The 21,179-nt window shown below is 41.3% G+C and overlaps 2 protein-coding genes across 11 annotated transcripts in view; one reads left to right on the top strand and one right to left on the bottom strand.

Annotated features, from left to right (window-relative positions):
- The window catches only part of LOC131139354 (protein TANC1-like), a 38,321-nt gene that overhangs the window by 16,751 nt on the left and 391 nt on the right, over positions 1–21,179 (bottom strand). The window contains exons 1-12 of the mRNA XM_058088889.1: positions 19,656–21,179; positions 19,435–19,550; positions 18,392–18,583; positions 16,505–16,597; positions 14,964–15,094; positions 12,276–12,561; positions 11,512–11,778; positions 6,719–6,835; positions 6,338–6,628; positions 4,131–4,258; positions 2,413–2,644; positions 1,505–1,671 (exon numbers count right to left, since the gene is read on the bottom strand). The exon at positions 19,656–21,179 is cut by the window's right edge and continues 391 nt beyond it. Of these exons, the coding sequence (XP_057944872.1) occupies positions 1,505–1,671; positions 2,413–2,644; positions 4,131–4,258; positions 6,338–6,628; positions 6,719–6,835; positions 11,512–11,778; positions 12,276–12,561; positions 14,964–15,094; positions 16,505–16,597; positions 18,392–18,583; positions 19,435–19,510 (1,980 nt within the window). The 5' untranslated portion in view covers positions 19,511–19,550; positions 19,656–21,179. The remainder of the gene's footprint in view (positions 1–1,504; positions 1,672–2,412; positions 2,645–4,130; positions 4,259–6,337; positions 6,629–6,718; positions 6,836–11,511; positions 11,779–12,275; positions 12,562–14,963; positions 15,095–16,504; positions 16,598–18,391; positions 18,584–19,434; positions 19,551–19,655) is intronic.
- Positions 16,667–21,179, top strand: part of LOC131139359 (uncharacterized) — a 14,894-nt gene continuing 10,381 nt past the window's right edge. For 2 of the 10 annotated variants that reach the window (XM_058088905.1, XM_058088908.1), the window contains exons 1-2: positions 16,667–17,410; positions 17,787–17,833. The gene's annotated coding sequence lies outside the window, so the exon portion shown is untranslated. The other 8 variants (XM_058088900.1, XM_058088901.1, XM_058088902.1 and 5 more) reach the window with 5 other exon arrangements.

Here is a 21,179-nt window from a genome sequence, read left to right as displayed (position 1 = left end):
TTAGACCAAATAAACCACATATGATGATAATGATAATGATAATGATAAAGGTCACTGTTTTTCTGTTGTCTACTTGTCTTTGTCTATTTACATCAAGGCTCTCCAGCTGTCCTTTAATATTTGTCATTTTCAAAAAAGTATATATAAAAAAAACATTATACATATAGTTATAGTTATCAACATTTGAGCTATTTGTAGTTACATTATGCCTTTTTACTATATTTTTCCACTTATTTTATTTCTGCAATGAGTCACGTTCCACAGATGGCCCCTGCGCCACAATTTGGACACCAATGTATGTTTTGCCGGAAAGGCGATTCTGTCCAAGTTCTGCCTTCTTGGCGTTTTATCTCTCTTTTTTTTAATTTTTTTTTATTTTTATTTTTTTTACAGCTTCAGATGTGCTTTATATGGTGTTAGAGGTGGGGCTCACTCCCGTGCACCTGCTCAGTGGATGCTTCACATTTTGTTCATAGCTTGTATATAATTACAAATAAATGCATGATGCACTTAAAACTTAAATGCTTACTTTTACTTGCTAACTATAGCGACCATATAGCACTAAATTGTCAACACGGATCTGTTTGTGTACGAGATGTGTTATGAAACTGAACTGGTGGTTGCAGGTGCTTGAAAGCAGGCTCTTAGCCAGTGTTAGAAGAAGCGCTTGGTGATTAAGGGTGTGGGCTCGTCTGAACATCTACTATGTGAGTGGATCTGACAAATCTTTAAGTCAAGTTGATCAAATGTAGACTACAGCTTCTGCTTGAACATCAACAAGTAACAATGAGCTGGTTAACTGTTTTAAAAACAGCCACACGTCACTTGCTGATGCTGTGAACACCAAGATAGATTGGATTGCAAGGTATACCTACAGCACTTAATGTGAGATTCAAATAATTCCTCACACCCTGCCGATTCCATATTACTGTATCATTCATAGTAGCAATGCCATAGTTCACAGTCTGGCTTCTGCCTGTCCTGTTCTCAGTTTTTCTCCAAATGAGAAATCTTGTCACGTTTTAATCTCATCACACAAAATTTACAGTTAATATACTGTATGTGCTCGGTATTGGTATTGGCCAATCACACTCATGAATTAGCGGAATTGGCAGCATCTGATCTGGCAGCGACCTTAATCGCAGCATGCCTAAAAATAACACATCATATTTTCTCAGTTAAAATGCAGAAATAACTGTAATTTAATCTGAACTCTTCCTCCACCCCTAAATGTAATATCATCAGTACATATTTTCTTTCTATGGACACACAATGTACTGTACTTCATATTATTGAAGCAAGTATCCAAATGGCCTAAAGACACTTCTTTATCCTGAAATTGATATAGAAAATCAAATACAGACACCAATGTTCTCTATGAAATGAGATAACTCAACCAGCCACTGATATAGAGCACCATTCATTCATTCATTTTTCTACCGCATATCCTGTTCACTGGTTGTCAATCACATGACAGAAATAAACACACACCATGCACACTCACCACAAGGCCCGTCCTCACTGTGACCACCAACTTGAGCCAGAGCGGGAATTTGGCGACTATCTTGGTGATGAAGGTAGCGATGGTGTCCCCGTAGTCGGGTTTGTGGAATTCAGCCTCATTGAGACTGTCAACCAAGATAATGTAGTCTTCTTCAGGAAGCCTTCGCTCTGAACAGAAAGAGAATGAAATATTCAATTAGGAAACAAAATTATATTGTTAAGAGATGTACTGTGTATACTGTATATCGTTTATGTCCTGGTTGTTTGTTTTCCAGCAGAGGATATATTGTGAAAATGGTGATATTGATTACATCCTGCTGTTGTTTATTATCACCAAACAGGATATATCCATCATGTTTGGTATTATTGAAGTGGTCAGTGCACCCATACGAGCCAGTGAGAACTCATGCGCTCTTGAGAGGCACAAGGGCTCTTCATTTTTCCCCCTCTAACCTGCTTAATGGAGATGGAGTAGACACGACACTCCTTTGCTCAGACTCTGGAGAGTTTGGCCATAATAACACATCAATCTAGTTGACTGGCTGAATCATAAGAAAGTGAGCAGGCTAATATGGCCGGCTTGCATCTGTAGAGTATTTACTGACCTTGAAATCTGGTGGGTTACTGATGAAAAAAAACAAAAAAACCCACGTCCCTTCTTTATGTAAATGACTTAACATTAGTTTCCCACTTTTCCTTGTATCAAAACCAGCGACTTAATCAGTCTGTAGATGGAGTCATTAACGGGCTATTTTATACAGGAGATTGCAGCAGCCTACCTAATTGCAGAGAAAGGGAAGCAGAGACCCTTTTTCTTAAAAATGGCACTATTTTAAATTTTAAATAGTCTTTAAACTTGAATAGCACATTTGTCTTGCGAGTACTTTATGAGTGTGTAGACTTTATTACCTTTGCGAAGGTTGGCCATGGGCTCCAGAACACCTTTTCGGAAGGCAGTGAAGGGGTCTTGGACACAGGACCGCAGGCTGAGTGTATTCTGAAGGTGGGGTTCCTGGATCAGCAGCTCCCTGTATGGGGTGAGCTGCGGTGCTCTGGCCAGCAAGGCGGCAACACTGTGAACAAACTCTGGTACCAGGCAGGTGTATGTGTTGTCGGCCTGGCAGAAATGGTAAGCAACCACCTGGCAAGAAACAGAGAATAAAGAGAGTTAATTTGCAAAGGATGTGGATGATATCACTTTGAAAGATACAGATTAGAATTTAAATGAATGCCAGCTGTTGCCTTTCAGGCCCATGCAGAATGATCTGTAAACTACACTGTCTAATCATTTTTTATACAAACCAAAAACAAATATTTCTGTGTGGTAGCTTTGTGAAGTTCAATCCACAGAAGACAAAGACCAATGAATGATATGACTTTTGAGTCAACATCCTCCATCACAAGTAGTCTTACTAGTTCCCATGGTTACTCTTATTGAGGCCAAGTTAGTAAATTTAGAAGCTCCCATGTCATCTGTGTGATGTAATCAGCAGCAGCTTCCACACGTGCCCTAATGGTAGAACACGCGACATGAAAACTCTGTCAGGAATGTACAAGTCCATAACTTTTTTTTTAATGCAAATGTGTCAGATGGATCTTTGAACATTGTCTTCATAGTTTTTTTTTCATTATACTGCTGTGATGCAGAACTCTAATGTGAGCAAACAAAGAGCTGACATAAAAAAGAAAAAGAGGGATAACCACCATTTTAATGACATCGGGCTCTAATTTCGTAGACCAGACGCGTCAGCACACTTTGCAAATTTTCGTGAGCAGCGCAGTCTGGCGCAGCGTGGCGCACCCACGCCTCCATCCCACCCACCGGCACAAGTGGCAAAGAGGGAGGAGAGAAGGCGTGACAGGCTTTAAACACAGCTGAGTGTAATCTTAACCAATCACATGAACGCCTCTCATTGCCTTTAAATGCGCATCCGAGGCACACCACGATGAGCGTCATGCACCATGTACACCACCATGTGGGACACGTCATCTGGTCCTGACAATTACATGCTTTTTGTGGGACTACCCATGTTCTAGACATCGGTGAGCTTTTCATTTGCATGCATGCAGGGAAGACAACTCCACAGACAACCGCTAACTGACACGGTGCTAACACAGGGAAATCTTCCACAAAAGTGCAGCAGAACGCTGTACTGTTTAATTTAATTGTTTTATTTATTTGTTTCATGGAATGATTTATGGAATTTTATGTCATGTTTGTAGAATAATTTTATGAAGTGATTTTACCATTCTGTAAAGCACTTTGAATTACCTTGTGTGCTCAATTGTGCTGTATAAATTAACGTCCCTTACTTTAGGGGGAAAATACACATCCATACTTTTTTGCTTTCATGTAGTACACCAATATCAATGTGCTTAAATTCACATTGATACAGACTGGAATAAATTGTAATCTATAGACCAGTATTCCTAGATCCCATTTTGTACATCTGTCTGTCTACTCACATATACACATAATGTAAATATCGTCCTCAGAAACCTCATAAATGGCTTCCGGTCAGGTAAATCTACAACTAACAGGTGCTCAACACCCAAGTTGTGAAAATTAGGAAGAACTTGGATTGTGTGCTTCCCTCTCACAAGCCTTCCTGTGGTAGTGAAGGTACCTTGGTCGCGAGGCACTTGACAGCCTCTTTCCGATGCGCTGTACTATCGGTCGTTCCTATAACAGCACTTTGGTCGATCTGGGAATCAGCGGCTTGTTTGGAGGCGGCTTTTCCCTGCTTATGCCCACCTGAATAGAGCACACAGAAAACAGCAAACACAAAAATGCCATTTATACTCATTAGAAAATGTCCCAAGTGTAAGCCCAAGAATGTTGGGAGAGAATGATGAAACACAATTAAACTGCTGCAGTTAATTAGTGCATCTTTAAGCAAGACTGGAACATGTGCAGTACTACAACTACATAAGACAAGAGAGCAGCGTGACCAGAGCTCCTTTCTGCACAATTCAATAGAGCCATGTTGAATATAAATCAAAATGACAACATATAGTGCAGGTGTCCATGAATAATGCAGTGATGCTGAAAAATGAGCGCTGCTGTATTTGTTATTTGCACCGCATGTATAGTACTGTATATATCTTTTTGTACTAAGACACAAGATGATGTTTTTAAAAAGGTTGTTAGTGTCACATTTACTTAAAACACCACTACACAGGTCACAACATTAGGTACGATTGCACAGTCTAATAAGAAGACAGCTGGGGTAGGCACCAGCAGCCACCTCCCCCTCTACAAGCAGTAGAAAATGAATGAATGACTGAAAGAGATGGGAGAATTCGGGAAGTGGCTCTCACTCACAACTCGTGCACAGGCACATGACCGGAGTGTGCGTGCACATACAGATATGCACAGTCTCAGAGAAGCTCAGAAAAACTATTAACATGGCTGAGCATGAAGAGCGTGGTTTACATTTTATTGTATTATTATTGTATTTTCAAACCAACACATATTACAGCTTGTATTCAGGGTTGTCTTAGTATACCCAGGTCAGTACGGTAAATGATGATGATGGTTTGAATTAGGGCTGCATGATAATATCGTCATATCAATGAATCCGATAACATTAAAAAAAAAGCTCGGATAACCAATTTGAAAAAACTCTCCAATGAGGTTAGATCACCAATACTGTGCTGTGTGTTGCTGGGTTGAGGTGAGCCAATCAAGTGCTACTTTCCTGTGACATGACCTCACTTGTAAACAATCATGGCATCGATCGTGTGGGATTTCTTTACCCTATCAGCCCCCTGAAACTCCAGCATTGCTACGAGGGTGTTTTGAAAGAAGCGGATGACCAGCTCTTTACCATTGTTGAAGGTAAAAGGCTTTTGTCAGCTTGTAAAACACTTAGAGCCACAGTTTGTATTTCAGAGCTGCTGCTGTTGGATGTTTGATTGCCAGCAAAATACAATAAATGATCACCACACTCCTGTATACACTGATAGATGGAAATATGGACATAAGCTTCACGACTAGTTTATGGCCGTTTGATGGTAGCCCTGTTATACAGTTTTGTTTGTTAAAAATAACTATCCATTTCTTCTCAATTTTTGTTACTGTTATGCTTAATAGTAGTGATGTCATATTTGGTTAAGACAAATTTACAGGTACGGTTTGTCTAATCCACATTACGTATTCTTATTTCCAGGTGGTCGCAAAATACATTAATTCATTCATTTTCTACCGCTTATCCTCACGAGGGTCGCGGGCGTGCTGGAGCCTATCCCAGCTGTCTTCGGGCACAAGGCGGGGTACACCCTGGACTGGTCGCCAGCCAATCATAGGGAACATATAGACAAATAACCATTCACACCACACTCCTATGGACTCCTATGGACAATTTGGAGTCGCCAATTAACCTAGCATGTTTTTGGAATGTGGGAGAAAACCCACGGATGCATGGGGAGAACATGCAAACTCCACACAGAGTCACAAATTACAGTTAAATCTAAATTTAAAATTTAAAAATAGCTATAAATAAGTAAAATATATATATTCATTCATTCATTTTCTACCGCTTTTTCCTCACGAGGGTCACAGGGGTGCTGGTGCCTATCCCATCTGTCTTCGGGCGAGAGGCGGGGTACACCCCGGACTGGTCGCCAGCCAATCACAGGGCACATATAGACAAACAACCATTCACACTCACATTCATGCCTATGGAAAATTTGGAGTCGCCAATTAACCTAGCATCTTTTTTTGGAATGTGGGAGGAAACGCGGAGTACCCGCGGAAAACCCACGCATGCAAGGGCTAAAATATATATATAACTTTAAAAAATATATTGTGCGTCCCGAGTTTGAATCTTACATTTGGGGGAGGAGCTGGGGCTGTGGAGAATGCTGGGCCCTCCATGTTGGGTGTGCATGCCATGACAGCTTAGCGCCACCAGCCGCCACATGATAGCAGTTTTCCCGGAGCCGGCGTTCCCTACAATGACAGCCCCTCTTCCGTCGCAATTGCTTGTTTTCTTCAAGACCTCATCCAGCCGTGTGAAAAGCCAATCCCGGCCCACAAAAGATGTTTCTGCCTTGGTGCCGGGAACTTCAAACAGCAGCGGTTTCAGCATGATGTCAGCTTGTTTAAAATGAGCCAATCTCCCTGAACAGAGTGTGAGATGACACTGAGAGTCTGTTTGTGCATATCAACATGTTCCACATACTACACTCATAAGGTTAATAAATAAAATACCTTTGGAATCCTCATGGTTGCGGCCAGGTGCATTTAGTTTGCGGATAGAGCTCCTGTGCCCGCCTAGCCTTTGGTTGTCCAGATATGTCAGGTCCTCCAGTCTTGTGGAGCACGTTGCTGTCAAGAGAGCCACAATTAAAGGGTCAGAGAGATGCACAAATTCTACAAATGCAAACCACAGACGTGCCAAATTCATTGCTTGAATTAATTATTGTATCCATGGAGACGTGAGGAATAATCTGTGTTGCTCTCCATGAAAAATACTCAGTGACCTTGCCAAGTGTAGAGGGAAGAAGAAGAAGAAAGAAAGATAGTCACATGTCTTGTCATCTCGATCTTACATAAATTTGCTCAACACACTCAAACATCAGGACTTACATTTTGTTATAATCAGTGGAAACCAGTTGTCGTCATGTAAAAACACAATCTCAATATCAAGATCAGCTTGTGTTAATGATTAGAATAAAATAAATCCATTAAAGAACATGTAGAATGCAAAGGGTTGTTTACTCCTACACCCGCCTTCGCCATCCACCCACTCACACTACCGAGTTCACAGGTCAGCTAGGCTTTATCTCCACAGTATTTAAAACATTCTGTTCTTCTATTCTATCTCTAAACGATACTTTCAGTATTCAACTAGTTCTCACATATTAGGATGCACAACAGTATGGACATAATGACCAAACTGACCGTTTCTCATCAAATTGACATTGACTGCAATATGTTTTTTTTTTTTCAAAATTAAATAATGCACAATTCCTTTACAGACCACACATACCCCTCCCAACGCGCAGAACATGTGCTCTCCCCAAAATCCATGGGGAGGCTCCCATTTTACTCAAGGGGGTGCATTCTCTGCGAATGTGCACAGGATGCGAATATGTGCTAAGAGTGCTAAGTCAGCCCGAGGCAAGGAAAGGGGGGGGGGGGGACAAAAGTGTTAATGGATGGTGTATGAGGAGAAAAGTTACAATTGATTGCAAGTATCCCTGACTGATGAGCCCCTAAAAATAGGTAAAAATATAAATGTTTTTTTCCACATATACTGTAGTCAGAAAACATATATGTAATTCAAATATTGACCCACCACCTCACAATTGTATTACTTTACTCCAACAGTCAATTATTTTCATTTAGTAGTATGTTTCTTGGCTACACTCCTTCCAGTAATGCATTTGTATGTTACAGTTTTTGACAAATCAGATTCCAGCTTCTATGCGTTGCATTGTCAATTATTTTCTGGGACAGAAAGCAAAACGAACAAAAGCGGTTGTACACAGTTGCACTCAGAAAAGTGCACATGAAATCGGAACAACATGGCTGGAAAAAAACAACTTTTAAAACTCTCAGCAGTCTAATTTCCTGCATTAAAATTCACTGTTGGGATATAAAATGAAATTGGCATAATAGCCTTACCTGTTTTTAACGTTACTGATAATGCTGACACAAGTCAAGTTGCACTTGACTTTCTGGAGTCATTTTTAACCTTTTCAAAATGCAGTCGTCTCTCACTACATTGTGGTTTGAATATCACTCCCACACTCTATCACAGTTTTTCTAAAATGTATTCTTTCTTCCACACTTAGTTTCAAACCCATCCTTACGTTTAGTAATAATGCACCCGTCAGTGTTCTCAGATAAAGCTGCATCACATCTTATGAAGTGTGAGTTTAAGCAATTTATTGTTTCAGCATATTTCATGTCTGTGTGGAGCCCTGCCTCCTACACTTAACAATAAAGGGCACACAGTAAAACTACTAGCAAATACTGTCTTGAAGGTACTTTCAGAAGTGGCTGCAGTAATTAATTTGCATTAAAACTACAATATGCTTGAGAGAATAAGGGCACAGATGAAAATCAACTGTCAATGGAGAGTCAAAGAGTAGAATAGAAGATTGAAAGAACATCTTCAGTACGAGGTGTGAACAGGAACAAACAGTGTGAAGGCGGTGTGGAGTGGGATGAGAAAGACTGCTGGCTAAAGACCGCCTGGCCAAATTGCTGAGTGGACCGCAGATCAGAGAGAGTGAGAGCGAGATACAGAAACAAATCCTGTTTTCATCTAGTTTGACAACAGCTCTGGTCACCCACAACAATGCTGCCTACCATTTCATCCCCTGCTGATGACAGTGTGGCTGATTACCCAGCGTCTCTTGTTGATCCTTCTCCACACTCAAAGGTCACCTCAGCCCCTGCACCTATCAAATCTCATAATACAAGCTCCGCAGAACACTCAAATCAGAAGCAGGCAATGTGGCACGGTGTCTCTTCAACTGGAATTTGTCGAAAGGTAGAAAAGCTGTTGCTACCTCCTTTAAAGGTCAACAGCACAGAACTCCAACACAATAAAGACTCTTGACACATTAGAACATCACTAAATACCAAATACGCTGCATTTATACACCACATTTGACAACATCGTCCCCCAAAATTCACACAATGCTTAAGACAGTGATTAAGCACGATGCTGTATGCTGCCATTACAGGTAAGCAAACACATCATTCACACATCTCGCAACATCTGTTCTTTCTCAAGGACATAGGGGGGAATCAGGTGTTGAGCTTGTAAGATTTTAATTGCAATTTAACGTCTCTTGCATAAGAGTCAAGACCCACAGACGGCATGCTATACGTTCTCCTGACTATTTATTATGTAGCCTTTGATAAAAGGACACTCATTGCTCCAACATTAGAATTGGAAGTCACATTTTAGTAGTCAGATGAGAGATGTGTAGCTATTTGTGATTAACTGGACATTACTACTGTGATGACTGCACCAGTATTTTACCCACTCCCATTCATATGAATTAAGTCTGACACAATATTAGGAAGACCTTTCAGTGTAATATGCTAATCCACATGAAGCTGAGGATTTATTGCAGAGCTGCTGCACTACAGAGAATTATTTGATTTATGCAGGTGAACTGCATAAATCTGTGGTTGACGTCGCTACAATGAATAATCAGCTTTCCACTCGTCCACACAAAGTGTTACACCATGTGATTTGTGCGCTTTCACAGCGCTGACAGCCGTGCTTTTCCCCTCATCATGCCAGAATGTTCCCAGTCTTAGTGTAAGCTGTGTGTATAGTGGAATAGGAAGCTTGTATCGACCTGACACACAACATCATTCATTTAGAGATGTATTTGTGTCCACATAATGTGTTGAAAAAACATTCTTCGCGAGTCCCCCTCTGGGGAAATTTAATGTTTTTGCTGTGTTATCGATGATGCAACATGTTACAAACACAAAGATGAGAAATACACGCCTGTGCAATCAAGACAGAACACAAAGCAATTGTCCCAGTCGTTGGGGCTGTGCCTCGCTCCAGGGAACCACTAATGCCGGTCTCCATCAACTCCCAAATTAAGTCACAAATCAAAAATGTGTTCTGCAGTTAGGACAGGAGCATGGCGAACGCACCATGCAACCATGACACCAGACAACATCAAAAACAACACTTAAACAAGCATGACTCACGCAAAGCCCATAAGACTGTGAGCAGGATATGGAACCTTTTTTCCAATTCCGAGGTGTACAAACCAACATTTTTTTGTTTAGTTTAAAAACAGTAAGATAACTGTCTTGATCGTTCAGGCAGATTTGAAAGGTACAGTATTGCCCAAACGTCTATGGGCATCATTATTTTTCTTGCTTTGGCAAAGCTTTTTATCCCTTTATTTGATCCTTGCATAACATATTTATTTATGTTTTTATACTTACGCCTAATTTGAATGTGGCAATTTGCTATGATTCTTCCAACATTTTCCACAAGGGAACAATCAGAGCTTTGTTTTAAATTTAGAGCAATACAACATGTCCTCATCTTTCATGTCTGTGGAGTAAATATTAGCAGGCCCAGCCAGCACAGCAGCCCACCTCATCTTTGTCCTGAATTGTATCTAGACTGTCTAAATGAAAGCACCAACTGACAGTAGAATCTGGCAGGCTTTACTATGAATCCACTCCCTAGGGAATCTCTTCTTTTACTCAAATGAACAGAGAGCTAAGGAAGAAGAAGAAGAGCCTTGTGCAGTAAAAGAAAATGTGACAGGAGAGGGAGGAGGTAGTTTTCTGACAAGGAGAGGCCTCTTAGGACATTTAACTTGTACACCACGCTGTGACGATGTGGTTGACAAGGGAGTTGTCAATCTCAGATCAAAACTTTGGCAGTGTCACATTAATTACCTGATCTATTCATATTTCCAACAAATGTATAGGTCATTAACATGTCTCATTGTACTAGTGTTACGATCCTTAGATGTATTTTTCTCATCTGCATTTTAGTAGCTTGGCTTGTAATAACAAAATAGCATCTCTGTCATTGTCATTGCCTCCGCTCATCTATTTTAGTGGTGTATAATATTGGTAGACAAGTCATCTCTCATGTGGTGTTGGTGGCAACATTACTGTTTGATCATTAAAAGGTTGACACAGTGGAACTAATGCCGAAGCTTTGCTGAGCAAAGCCAACATGTGATGGTTTTTATGTAGGTTATGTTAACTGATTAGAACAGTGTGGCTGAGATGAATGTCCTCCTGGACTTTTTGCTGGTTGCTAGGCAACCTAATGACGATGACAAGATTGACATTTTAACGCCTTTTTTTGTCACTTGTATAAGATTCAGATGCGGCAAATGGTTATTAGTGGTCAGAACGAGACCAGCTTCACTGATGGGCTACGATAATCATATTGCTCAGTAGAAAACAAATAAACACATTTCCAGAGTGGATGGACTTCTCTATTGTTCTCTGCATTGAAAAGAATAGCAGAGAGAGGGTATGTGTACCTGCCACAGAATTTGGACGGGGCATCATGAAAGAGGAAGCACTGTGTATGTGGTGCTGTGGCAGTGGTCTCTTCGGTGCAGGCGGTGTCCGGGGCTCCTTAATACCAGCTCTCTGTGATACTTCCTCTGGTTGGGTGGTGGGATTGCTCCTCGTAAGCCCAGGATGACCGTCCTCGCCTGTGTGACCCATAGTACTGCCCCCTGAGACGTCATCCACAGTGAGATCTGCGCTGCGTTCCTCATTTTCAGAAGAACTAGTGATAGTAGCTGAAAGGGAAATATTAGTGAGGGAGGTCAACTGTACAAGCAAAAATCTAAAACGGTTTTAAATACTGTATCCTTGCTACATTTTCAACATCCAAAATTAATTTCCACTGTACTGACCAAAATACACCACATCTTCTGTTTGATTGATATTCATCAATCAAAGAGTTTTATCATTCATGATGCAGGCAGCCTATGCCCTTTCCTGTTTAACTATGAATACAGTCTATTTGGAGAGAAAAAAGTGTCCTATTTTGGGAGCATCAGACCCATAAGCAAGAAAGACAGCAGTGTCCCAGTTTTGACAGCAGGGAGTTGAAGCCTTGAGGCTGAAGTGGCACAGGCGACATACAGAAACAGCGAGTACACATTTGACAAGACTTGGAGCTAAGCCTCATTCAAAGTACTATCGACACATTAAATGGTTAAAAGATAGCATTTCTGGTACAAGTCAACTGGGCTAATCTTCACTTAGATGTGCATGACTTGCCAAATCTCACCTATGATTCCACTGTCCTTGCTCTCCAGCGTGGAGGTGGGGCTTTGAGGAGGCCCAAGGTTGCTATCTGTGACAGCTACAGCAGGAGAACATTGAGCAGGGCTGCGCACAGAGCTGGAGAGCGTCCCGCTGGGGCTGAGGCTGGAGCCACAGTGTGGTAAAGGCAGGGACAAAGGGTGGCATACAGCACTGCTGCTTAAGGTGGAAGAGGGGCTCTCTGAACAAGGAGAGGCAGTGCTGCAGGTCAGCGTGGAACTGGGGCTCCCTCCCTGGGCGGGAGTCTCACCCTGAAAAAGACAGAGCCCGTTAACATGAATAGGACAGGTGAGGTGACATAAAGCCAGTGGTCCAGGTATCAGGAGGCCACAGCTATTTACTAATCAGTTACCTCTATTTGAAATGGGACATCGTTCTCTGTGATCGTCCCACTATCTTACATAATTGTTACTCTTTACAAGTATGCACACAGATAGAAAAATAGTAGGATAACTGACATTACTGCCACTGTAACTGTATTTTTCCCCCATTTTTTTGGAGTGGCAGTTGGTTATATTCTGAAATGAATCCCATGCTGTTTACTTTTACACTTTACAGAAAACCTTGCTCCTCACACACTGCTGTTCAAGATGGAGATGGATATTTTTCACAGATGCAAGGATACATTCAGGCAGAGAAAAATCCACAGAACACGTCATGTGAATAGATGGATGACGGCGCTCAAAAAAAGTTGCAGAAAAACACACTACTATTGGAATGTGTGCAAATGTCAGAAATGAGGAACCAAAGATTGTCAGAATGACATCCAGCCACACGCTCCTTGGAACTTATGTTGCAGTAAGTTGTCTATGTACTACCATAGCCAAAATTATTGCCCTCTTTCTTTTTAATCTCCTATACAGAATCATTTGGTTGAGAAAATATTGACTCACATTGCACAGTACACGTTAAGCGAGCACAGTCGTGATGTGCAGATCGATACTCAAATATCAATGCTTCTGATACCGGCTCTTCATGCTCTAAAGTCGATTCTGAAATCACAATATTGATGCTGTTGATACGAAGGCTGCATTTAGCTTAGTGTTGGAGCTCCAACATTTTGAGAAAATTATGATAAAAAGAATCTTGGATAACAGTTACAATGTTGTATTCTCTTGCTAAGCTATGCCAAAGTTTCAGATAATGAGGAAGTGAGCCCTGAAAAAAGTTTGGGATGGCTCTGAAAGCTCGTTTTCAGACACTTCCTTATATGGGCGTGCCCTGGTACAAGCTGTAGGCTTGCCCTCCCCCTGCTCTGCTGTTTGTCGAAGATTTCATCGTGTTAGCACGGAGCAGTGGCTTACGGGAAATATTTGTTCATGTTTGGGGGAAAGCTAACTTGCCTACAGAGGTAAACATCAGGCAGAAGTGGTTGGAGTTTCAGATTCCTGACCAGCAAGAGAAAAATATGGGACTGTTTTGTGAACATGGGTAAAGCTGGACCGTCCCCCAAACTGTTGCTGAAGCCCGATACTTGTCCAACGTTTATCCAAACTATGTGTCCAAACTGTTTATTTGTGTAAGTAAGTGGTTGCTTATGCAGCATTATAGAGTGTGCATACAGGGAGCGTCTTACCTGTACGCATGCTCACCAATGTCTGGAGTTGCTAATAGCCTTTTCTACTACAATCGGTGGGTCTGCCCATGTTTTTTTTTAAACTTGGGTAGAAATAAATTTTTAAATAAATGTGATTTATTTTCCAGTGCAACATATACAGTATGAAGGTTTTATTTCTCTTCATGATACGTTTTTTGACTGAGCGACTTACTTTACAGTATAGTCTGGAAAATACAGAACATGTTTTTTATTATGTGGTGGTGATAGAATCCTGCAAAAACAGCCATGTTTTGAGTGCATCTCAACTTAAAATGTCGACTCCCTCGTAAGGTTTTTAGTCCGCAGGTTTGGAGAATGTGTCATATACTGTGTATTCAGTACCTTTCCAATAAATGGTAAATGAATCACGAATAGTCGCACAAAAGAAACCCCTTTCGTAGGTTAATACATTAATTCATTCATTTTCTACCGCTTTTTCCTCACGAGGGTCGCGGTTGCTGGAGCCTATCCCAGCTGTCTTCGGGCATGAGGCGGGGTACACCCCGGACTGGTCTTATCAACAAAAAAATAAATTGAATATTTTTTTTATCATGGTAGTTTGAGCAAATGCATTTCAGATCCCCTCGTTATTTATGCAACATTTCTGCAATGTGGGAAGTTAACAGCATCAAGGCAGATACTGTTCTTTTTATTCCAGAGCCTCATCTCCATCAGCCAGGACAACCCACATTCCTCGTAACATCCCTGCAATCTCGGTGAAACGGACTGTATCTGGAGCTCAGGTGGTGAAATGAGGCTGGGAAAATGGGCCAAGGCTGAGCAGTGCAAAGGCATAGAGCTGGAGCCACAAGCATGTTAAATAACTTTCATACAGAGAGGAGGATACTGACAGTAGACAAATGGACCACTCAGGACAAGGATGACAACATCATTCATATTGCAGAAATGTATGAATCTATTCTAACTTGATGGAATAGAACGATGATAACTGGTATCTGTTTGGCATTCAGCTGAACTGCTCTTAAGCATTTAAAATGAAAAGTCTTTTCTATTTTTTTTACAGGACGACAAAAGGAGAGTAAAATGCTGTCCTACCTTCTTTTCCCTCCTGTCCTCCATAGGAGAGCTAGCTGTGCCGGGCGTTGCTTCTCCCAATAAGAAGCATAGTCTGGTCATCAGTTCCTGGGTAGGAAGGGAGGAGCCCAGCTGGGGCTCCACGTGGAGGTCTGGAACACACACACACATTCAGGACATACGTTAACAGGCAAATGTAAGCATAACGGGCCGTATTAGTGATGCTGCCGTTGCTGCTCTGCTCACTCATATGGTCCCCACCCAGCAGCATTGCTAGCGGACTGCGTGAAACGTATATGCATCCACAGGTCAACACGCCCAGCTCTCCTGATTACAAATTACTGACAGCAGCTTTCTCATGATCCCTGTTTGACGTACTGATAGAATGTTGTGTGAGGTAGAGAGTTTGCCAGGTGCTCTTGGTTGAAAGACAGCTTGTGAATTTTAATAAGCTTGGTGAGCTTGATGCTGGAGTAGAGTGGCACAGCCTTGGTTGTTGCTTCCAGAAAGATTGAGCTGACACAGGACATATGTTGCATTTATTTATCATCCGGGTTAAGGCTCCCTGATGCTGTGACCTCCAACCCACTACAACAACATGCATGGTCACGTCACTACAGAAAAACCTGTTCTCACATCTCCTGTTTGTGTCTTTAAGAAGCTGAGCTATTCACATTGCTTGTTCTTGCACCTCATGTTAGGGGCTGAGTAACATGCATAATGAGTAGGCATATAAACATGATGACAGAACATCTCTGATTACAAGAACAGCTCACGCTGCCTCACACACATCTTTGCATCCACATACCACATTTGTTTTGCACTCCTTCCACGGATCATTTTCACTTTCTATACCTTTCTATTGACTGAATTCCGCTTATATCCAACCCAAACACAAGCCTTGAGAGGATGATGGTCAATTTGGAAAGGTACCCAAATTATAGTCTTTCTGTATGCACTTCTCACTTCACAGCTTGAGAGACTGAAGAGAGAAATGTCTTGAAAGAGAGAGAGAGAGAGAGAGAGCGAGAAAGAAGGGGAAGGGGTTTTATTTAAGAGGAGTGGGGGGGGAGAAAACTTTGCATTTAGTCAGCAAAGCACAAAGACTCAATCTGGAGTAACATGAGGACACAGTGACGGTCCAGTACCAATCATCAAACCACCTAGCTGTTGCCATTGGAAACGGGAAGCTGAAAGGTGCCTGGCAACCAGGATGGAAGATGCCTTATAAATTCTGTTCAGCCTTGGTGTAGCTCTCTGCTCACAGACATTAGAAAATCTGCCTGCAATATTGATAGTCATATAAATACAACCTTGTTGTCACCTTTACTGTCAGTTAGCTAGGAGAGGGCAAGTCGCTTGGACTATCGCATGACACCTTGTCTCATTCAGGAAGAACTTAATTCAGGTCCTTACAGATTATATAAAACACACACATGAATTTTACATGCCGCCTCCTCTCACCTTTTTCCCCATTCATTGTCATCTATTGTAGCTCCTCTGATCAATAAGTGCAAAACAGACGTGACGCTGAACACACATCCACATCCTCCTGCTCTCACCTCTGTGGTCTGTCTCGTCACAGCACGAGGCAAAGACAGGAGGTCCTCTCGAGTCGCAGGAGACGTCCACATACTCCAGCTTCTTTGCCCGTCCTTCGGCCACGACATAGAGGGGAAGGGGAGAGGAGGAGTGGTGGGAGGGAGGGCATTGTGAGAGTGGAGACAGGGAGGGATATGAAAGAAAGTGAGAGAGAGAGAGAGAGAGAGAGAGAGGGAGATAGAGATTAAGCCTCTCCAGATGAGATCTGTGGTGTAGAATTTGAATCATGTCCCAGGAGTATAAATCAGTATGTACATATCATGAGCCCTGGAAACGGTTTAATACTCACTGTAGCATAGGCGTTTCTCTATACTACATTAATACTGTTGTTTGTGTGTGAGTGTGTGTGTGTGTGTGTGTGTGTGTGTGTGTGTGTGTGTGTGTGTGTGTGTGTGTGAATGCAGAGACGCGGACAGGGTGTACACTTATTGATGTGTGGGTGTGTCTCAATTTATGCAACAACATCTGAGGCTCCTTGGAAGCACATATTCTTTGGGCCTTCAAAGTCATTATTAAAATACACTGATACTTTGATACACTCAGTAAATAATGTAGTATATACACAGACCAGGATATACTCTTATTGCCCCATCCAGCATACAGTTGTACAACTGAATGAACAACTGACATGTGTGCCAGAGGAAGAGAACGATGCAGTGATTTTCCATGTTTTGTTTGCTGAAATGGGATAGAAGAAGGCTGTGCTGCATGCAATAAACAAGTACAGCGCCTTTTTCCTCAATGGTTCTACTTGCTGGAGGACATTGCCACCTAGTGTGTACTTTAAAAACATGCTTATGATGAAATCTGTACAACGTATCTCAGCATTCTGCCCCTGCAAACAAGGAATGCACTTCAAATCTAAGGTATTTTTGCTTCAGACCCTTGTGAAACTCTTGTACCTTACCTTGTACCCATATTATCAGTGTTGAGGGTCATATCTTTCTAATTTAAACATTATGCATCATGGATGATGTCATTTACCTCACCTTTGGTCACTGCTTTACACAGGAAGCTAAACAGCTAGTCAACAATAGTTGTTGTTGTTCACACTTAGGAAAACACTGCCACCTTGTGTTCTGGGAGGCAATCGCAAGTCACGATAACAGCTAATACCAACTAATATCATGCAAGATCTCTCAAATTGAAATTATTTGACATTAATAAAAAAAGGAAGGCAATAATTATTTCCCTGGTAACTAATTGTATTCATGAAGAATTAATTCTCTGTGATTAATGCAGGCGACCAGTCCAGGATGTACTCCGCCTCCAGCACCCCCGTGACCCTCGTGAGTATAAACGGTAGAAAATGAATGAATGGAAGAATTAATTCTGAGACGAGTTCAAATTACCGACCCTCGTGACCCAAGTGAGGATAAGCGACATAGAAAAAGAATGGATGGATCATTCAAATTACTTCTATTAAGTAATTTTCCGAATAACTATTATTTGAACAATCCAACTGTTATCTAATGAAACAAACTAAAATCAGATACAAACAATGTGTGACTAAGCTGTTATATAAATAGAAACATTTGGTCATTAATGTACACTATATTGAACCTTTTTGTGAGAAAAAAGTCGGATTTGCAAGTGCCTTGCCTGAAGTCATCTTGTTCAATCATTTACGGTGACAATCTGCCTGTTTTGGGGCCCCCGGGGCCAATGTCTGTACGCATGTGTGTTTGCTGTCACATGTATGGAGCAGCTGAACGCACAGACGCTCGCTAATCAAGGCAAAGTCATGAAAGCCTTGTGCTTTATTTGCAGCTCTTCCGTGACGCACATGTTGCCATCATGATTTGAATGTGTGTGTATGATGATTACGCCACATCAAGTGCACCCACCTGGGAACTTGGTACACGAATGGGATGGAACTATGTTCTCCAGGCGAGGAAGAAGGGGGGATGATGGCAGAGAAATAGACGCCCCCTTGGTTAGTTTCTTCTTCCCTGTGTAGCGACTGTCATGGTGATGGTGGCGTGTGGCCCGACCACCACTGCCCATCTGCAAAGTGCTGTGAGTTTGCACCTGCTCACCTACACAATAAAAACAGTAGAGAAGAAAATGTAAGAGAGACATTACATCTCTTGATACTTCATTGATAATTGCCATGAAGGGCATATTAATAAACGATAATTGATGAGATCTCACCAAGTACTGTATATGTCAATAATGCCAATAATACCAGATTGAAGGAGACCACCCCTCAATGAGATTACGCTGCAAATGATTGGGCAGTGCAAATGGACTGTAAACATGCAGTATCATTTTAATGAGATCGGCACAGTTCTTCATCTTCCTCTCTTATCCTGCAACCCAGAGCTGCACAGTATAAAATATTAATAAGGACAATGGTTGCACTGATATTGAGTTCTACTTAGGTTTGCCTATCATCACAGCACCCTCTGAAACGTTGCAAGTACTGCAGCATCTTCAAGTCTTCATAAATTTGCTTGATTGTTGCAGAAAAAGTTATTAAATTTTTATAAATGTACACCCCATTACCATTAATTTACAAGTTTTCAGTGGGATGTTTTGTAATAGATATAAAATACATATCTCACAATAATAAGTGGCCTGTTTCATCCAATTTAGCAATCCTCCACTCTTCACAATGTGTACTAGGTCAGGATGTTTTCTTCTGACACACTTTAAGTGCAGTTGCATGCAGAAGGGAACATGAATGAGGCTAATTGAATTGGCTCTACTTAAATCACCCCAGAGAACTTGGATATTGCAAGTTCAAATAGTACATGTGTGAACATGTGTAGTATTACAACCCTTACCCTTTCTTGTCATTAGCCAAGAAAGCATATTTTACTCTGGTGACAATGACCAAGACTACCAAATCATATAATGTAAAAAAAAAATGTTTCCATGTTCTTACTTGGGTGTCTCTGCCTCCTTGTTTCTCCTGGTTTTCCTCCTTTGTGTTTCCTTTGTCCAAACACTGCCTTGAACATACTGCTCACGGTATGTGGAAGAATGAAGAATAGTCTGTCCCTTTGGAGCCAGAAAAAGAAAAAGCCAGATTTGATAGAATACTGTTCCAGACAAAGATGATTTTCCTCTTTGTTTGTTCTCACAAACCTTGAATTGAAATGTTACCTGTTAATGTCTTCTTTTTATGATATCCTCACATAAATCCACAACGGAGGAAGCCTCACTGACACTGCCTGCCCCTCCTTTGTCAATTCACACGCTGATGAAGAGTCGACTTGCACATGCGTACAGCTTTTATGTCCCAATTTTGATGAATTAATATTTTATTATTTGCCTGCTTCAAAACACACCATGATCATTTTGTCATGTGATCTATTACATTAATAGTCAAATGAGACTTTGAAATATTTGGCCTTATAGTTGTGTACACTAACTGAATAACTAAACAGTGATGTATACAGTAGTTTTTATCCCTACTGATGTATTTTTAAGAGAAATTTCAATGTGTCTTTAAGTATCAAGAAAAGTGCTATGTACAAAAAAAAACTGTGTTTTATTATTGACAAAAATCTGTGACCCTGCCCCAGATTAGCATTTCTCAACAAATGCTCCAAAATGTCCTTTGAGTCGGACTTGAACCAGCCATTTTAGCACATTGCGTCAACAGTCCTCTGCTCTACCAACTCTAACTCGGCTCCCAGGCGCTGCTATCAGAGGTGCACAAACAGTCCAACCTGTCTATAAAAGGGGTCCAGGTCTGTCTGTAAGACAGTAGACCGCAAGTTCACCCACGAATGGAGAACAGCCACATGTGTCAAAAACAGCCACGTGTCTTTGTGACACACGACTTGCCCCCCCCCTCCAAACCTTCCTCCTAGCTTGACATCGTCTTCTGATTTCGGATCCACGTTTGCAATAAAAGGGACTATGTACAAATTATTCCACTGAGCTCCAGAACCCTTCATTTCTCTCTTCAATTGCCATTGTTCACTCTCGACAAACAAGATTAATGCATTGAAGCAATCCAGGTTTAAGGCCTTTTGTTTGTTTCTTGGAACCAGGAACAGTTATGTGCAAATAAAACCAACACAGCCCTCAATATGCCACACTTTTTAAAAGAGGGGAGGGGAGCCGATCTGGGCTGTGAAGATGTACAGCACGGCCACGGAGATAATGCAGTAGTTATGAACTTTAAAACTTTACTGACGGTGAAAAACTGAAAATCTGTTTGGTTTTTGGTTGTATTTGGATGGCTTGACAAATGACAACGCTATAGCACATAATTCATATAAACTTATGCAATTTTAGGAGACAAAATAAACAGTATAAACATTGGTGTTTAATATTGAAACGCCATAGTGTAAAGGTGTTCATATTTGCCATTAGGGGACAGAAGCGAGCCATGACTATTTAACTTGGAAGGAACAGACGATGCGCTATTTTCGGCTTCTGCCTGCTGCAACTCCAGACATGGAGAATCCAGTCCTTCTTCATTTTGGCGAATTGCTTTCTCGTAATATATCTGCTATTCGTTCTAAACGGTGAAAATAGTCAATATATTGCTAAAGCATTCGCTGTGTATTTCATTATGCTCGTCTAGCATCGACCATTTGGAGAACCTAGCGAACTACCTCGCTAACTTGTGTGTGCCAGAATACTACTAGTACTAAAGAAAGTATTTATTTAGCT

The sequence above is a fragment of the Doryrhamphus excisus genome, chromosome 12 (assembly GCF_030265055.1).
Source record: "Doryrhamphus excisus isolate RoL2022-K1 chromosome 12, RoL_Dexc_1.0, whole genome shotgun sequence".
In the NCBI taxonomy this organism is placed as follows: Eukaryota; Metazoa; Chordata; class Actinopteri; order Syngnathiformes; family Syngnathidae; genus Doryrhamphus; species Doryrhamphus excisus.
This window is presented reverse-complemented; position numbering and strand designations above follow the sequence as displayed.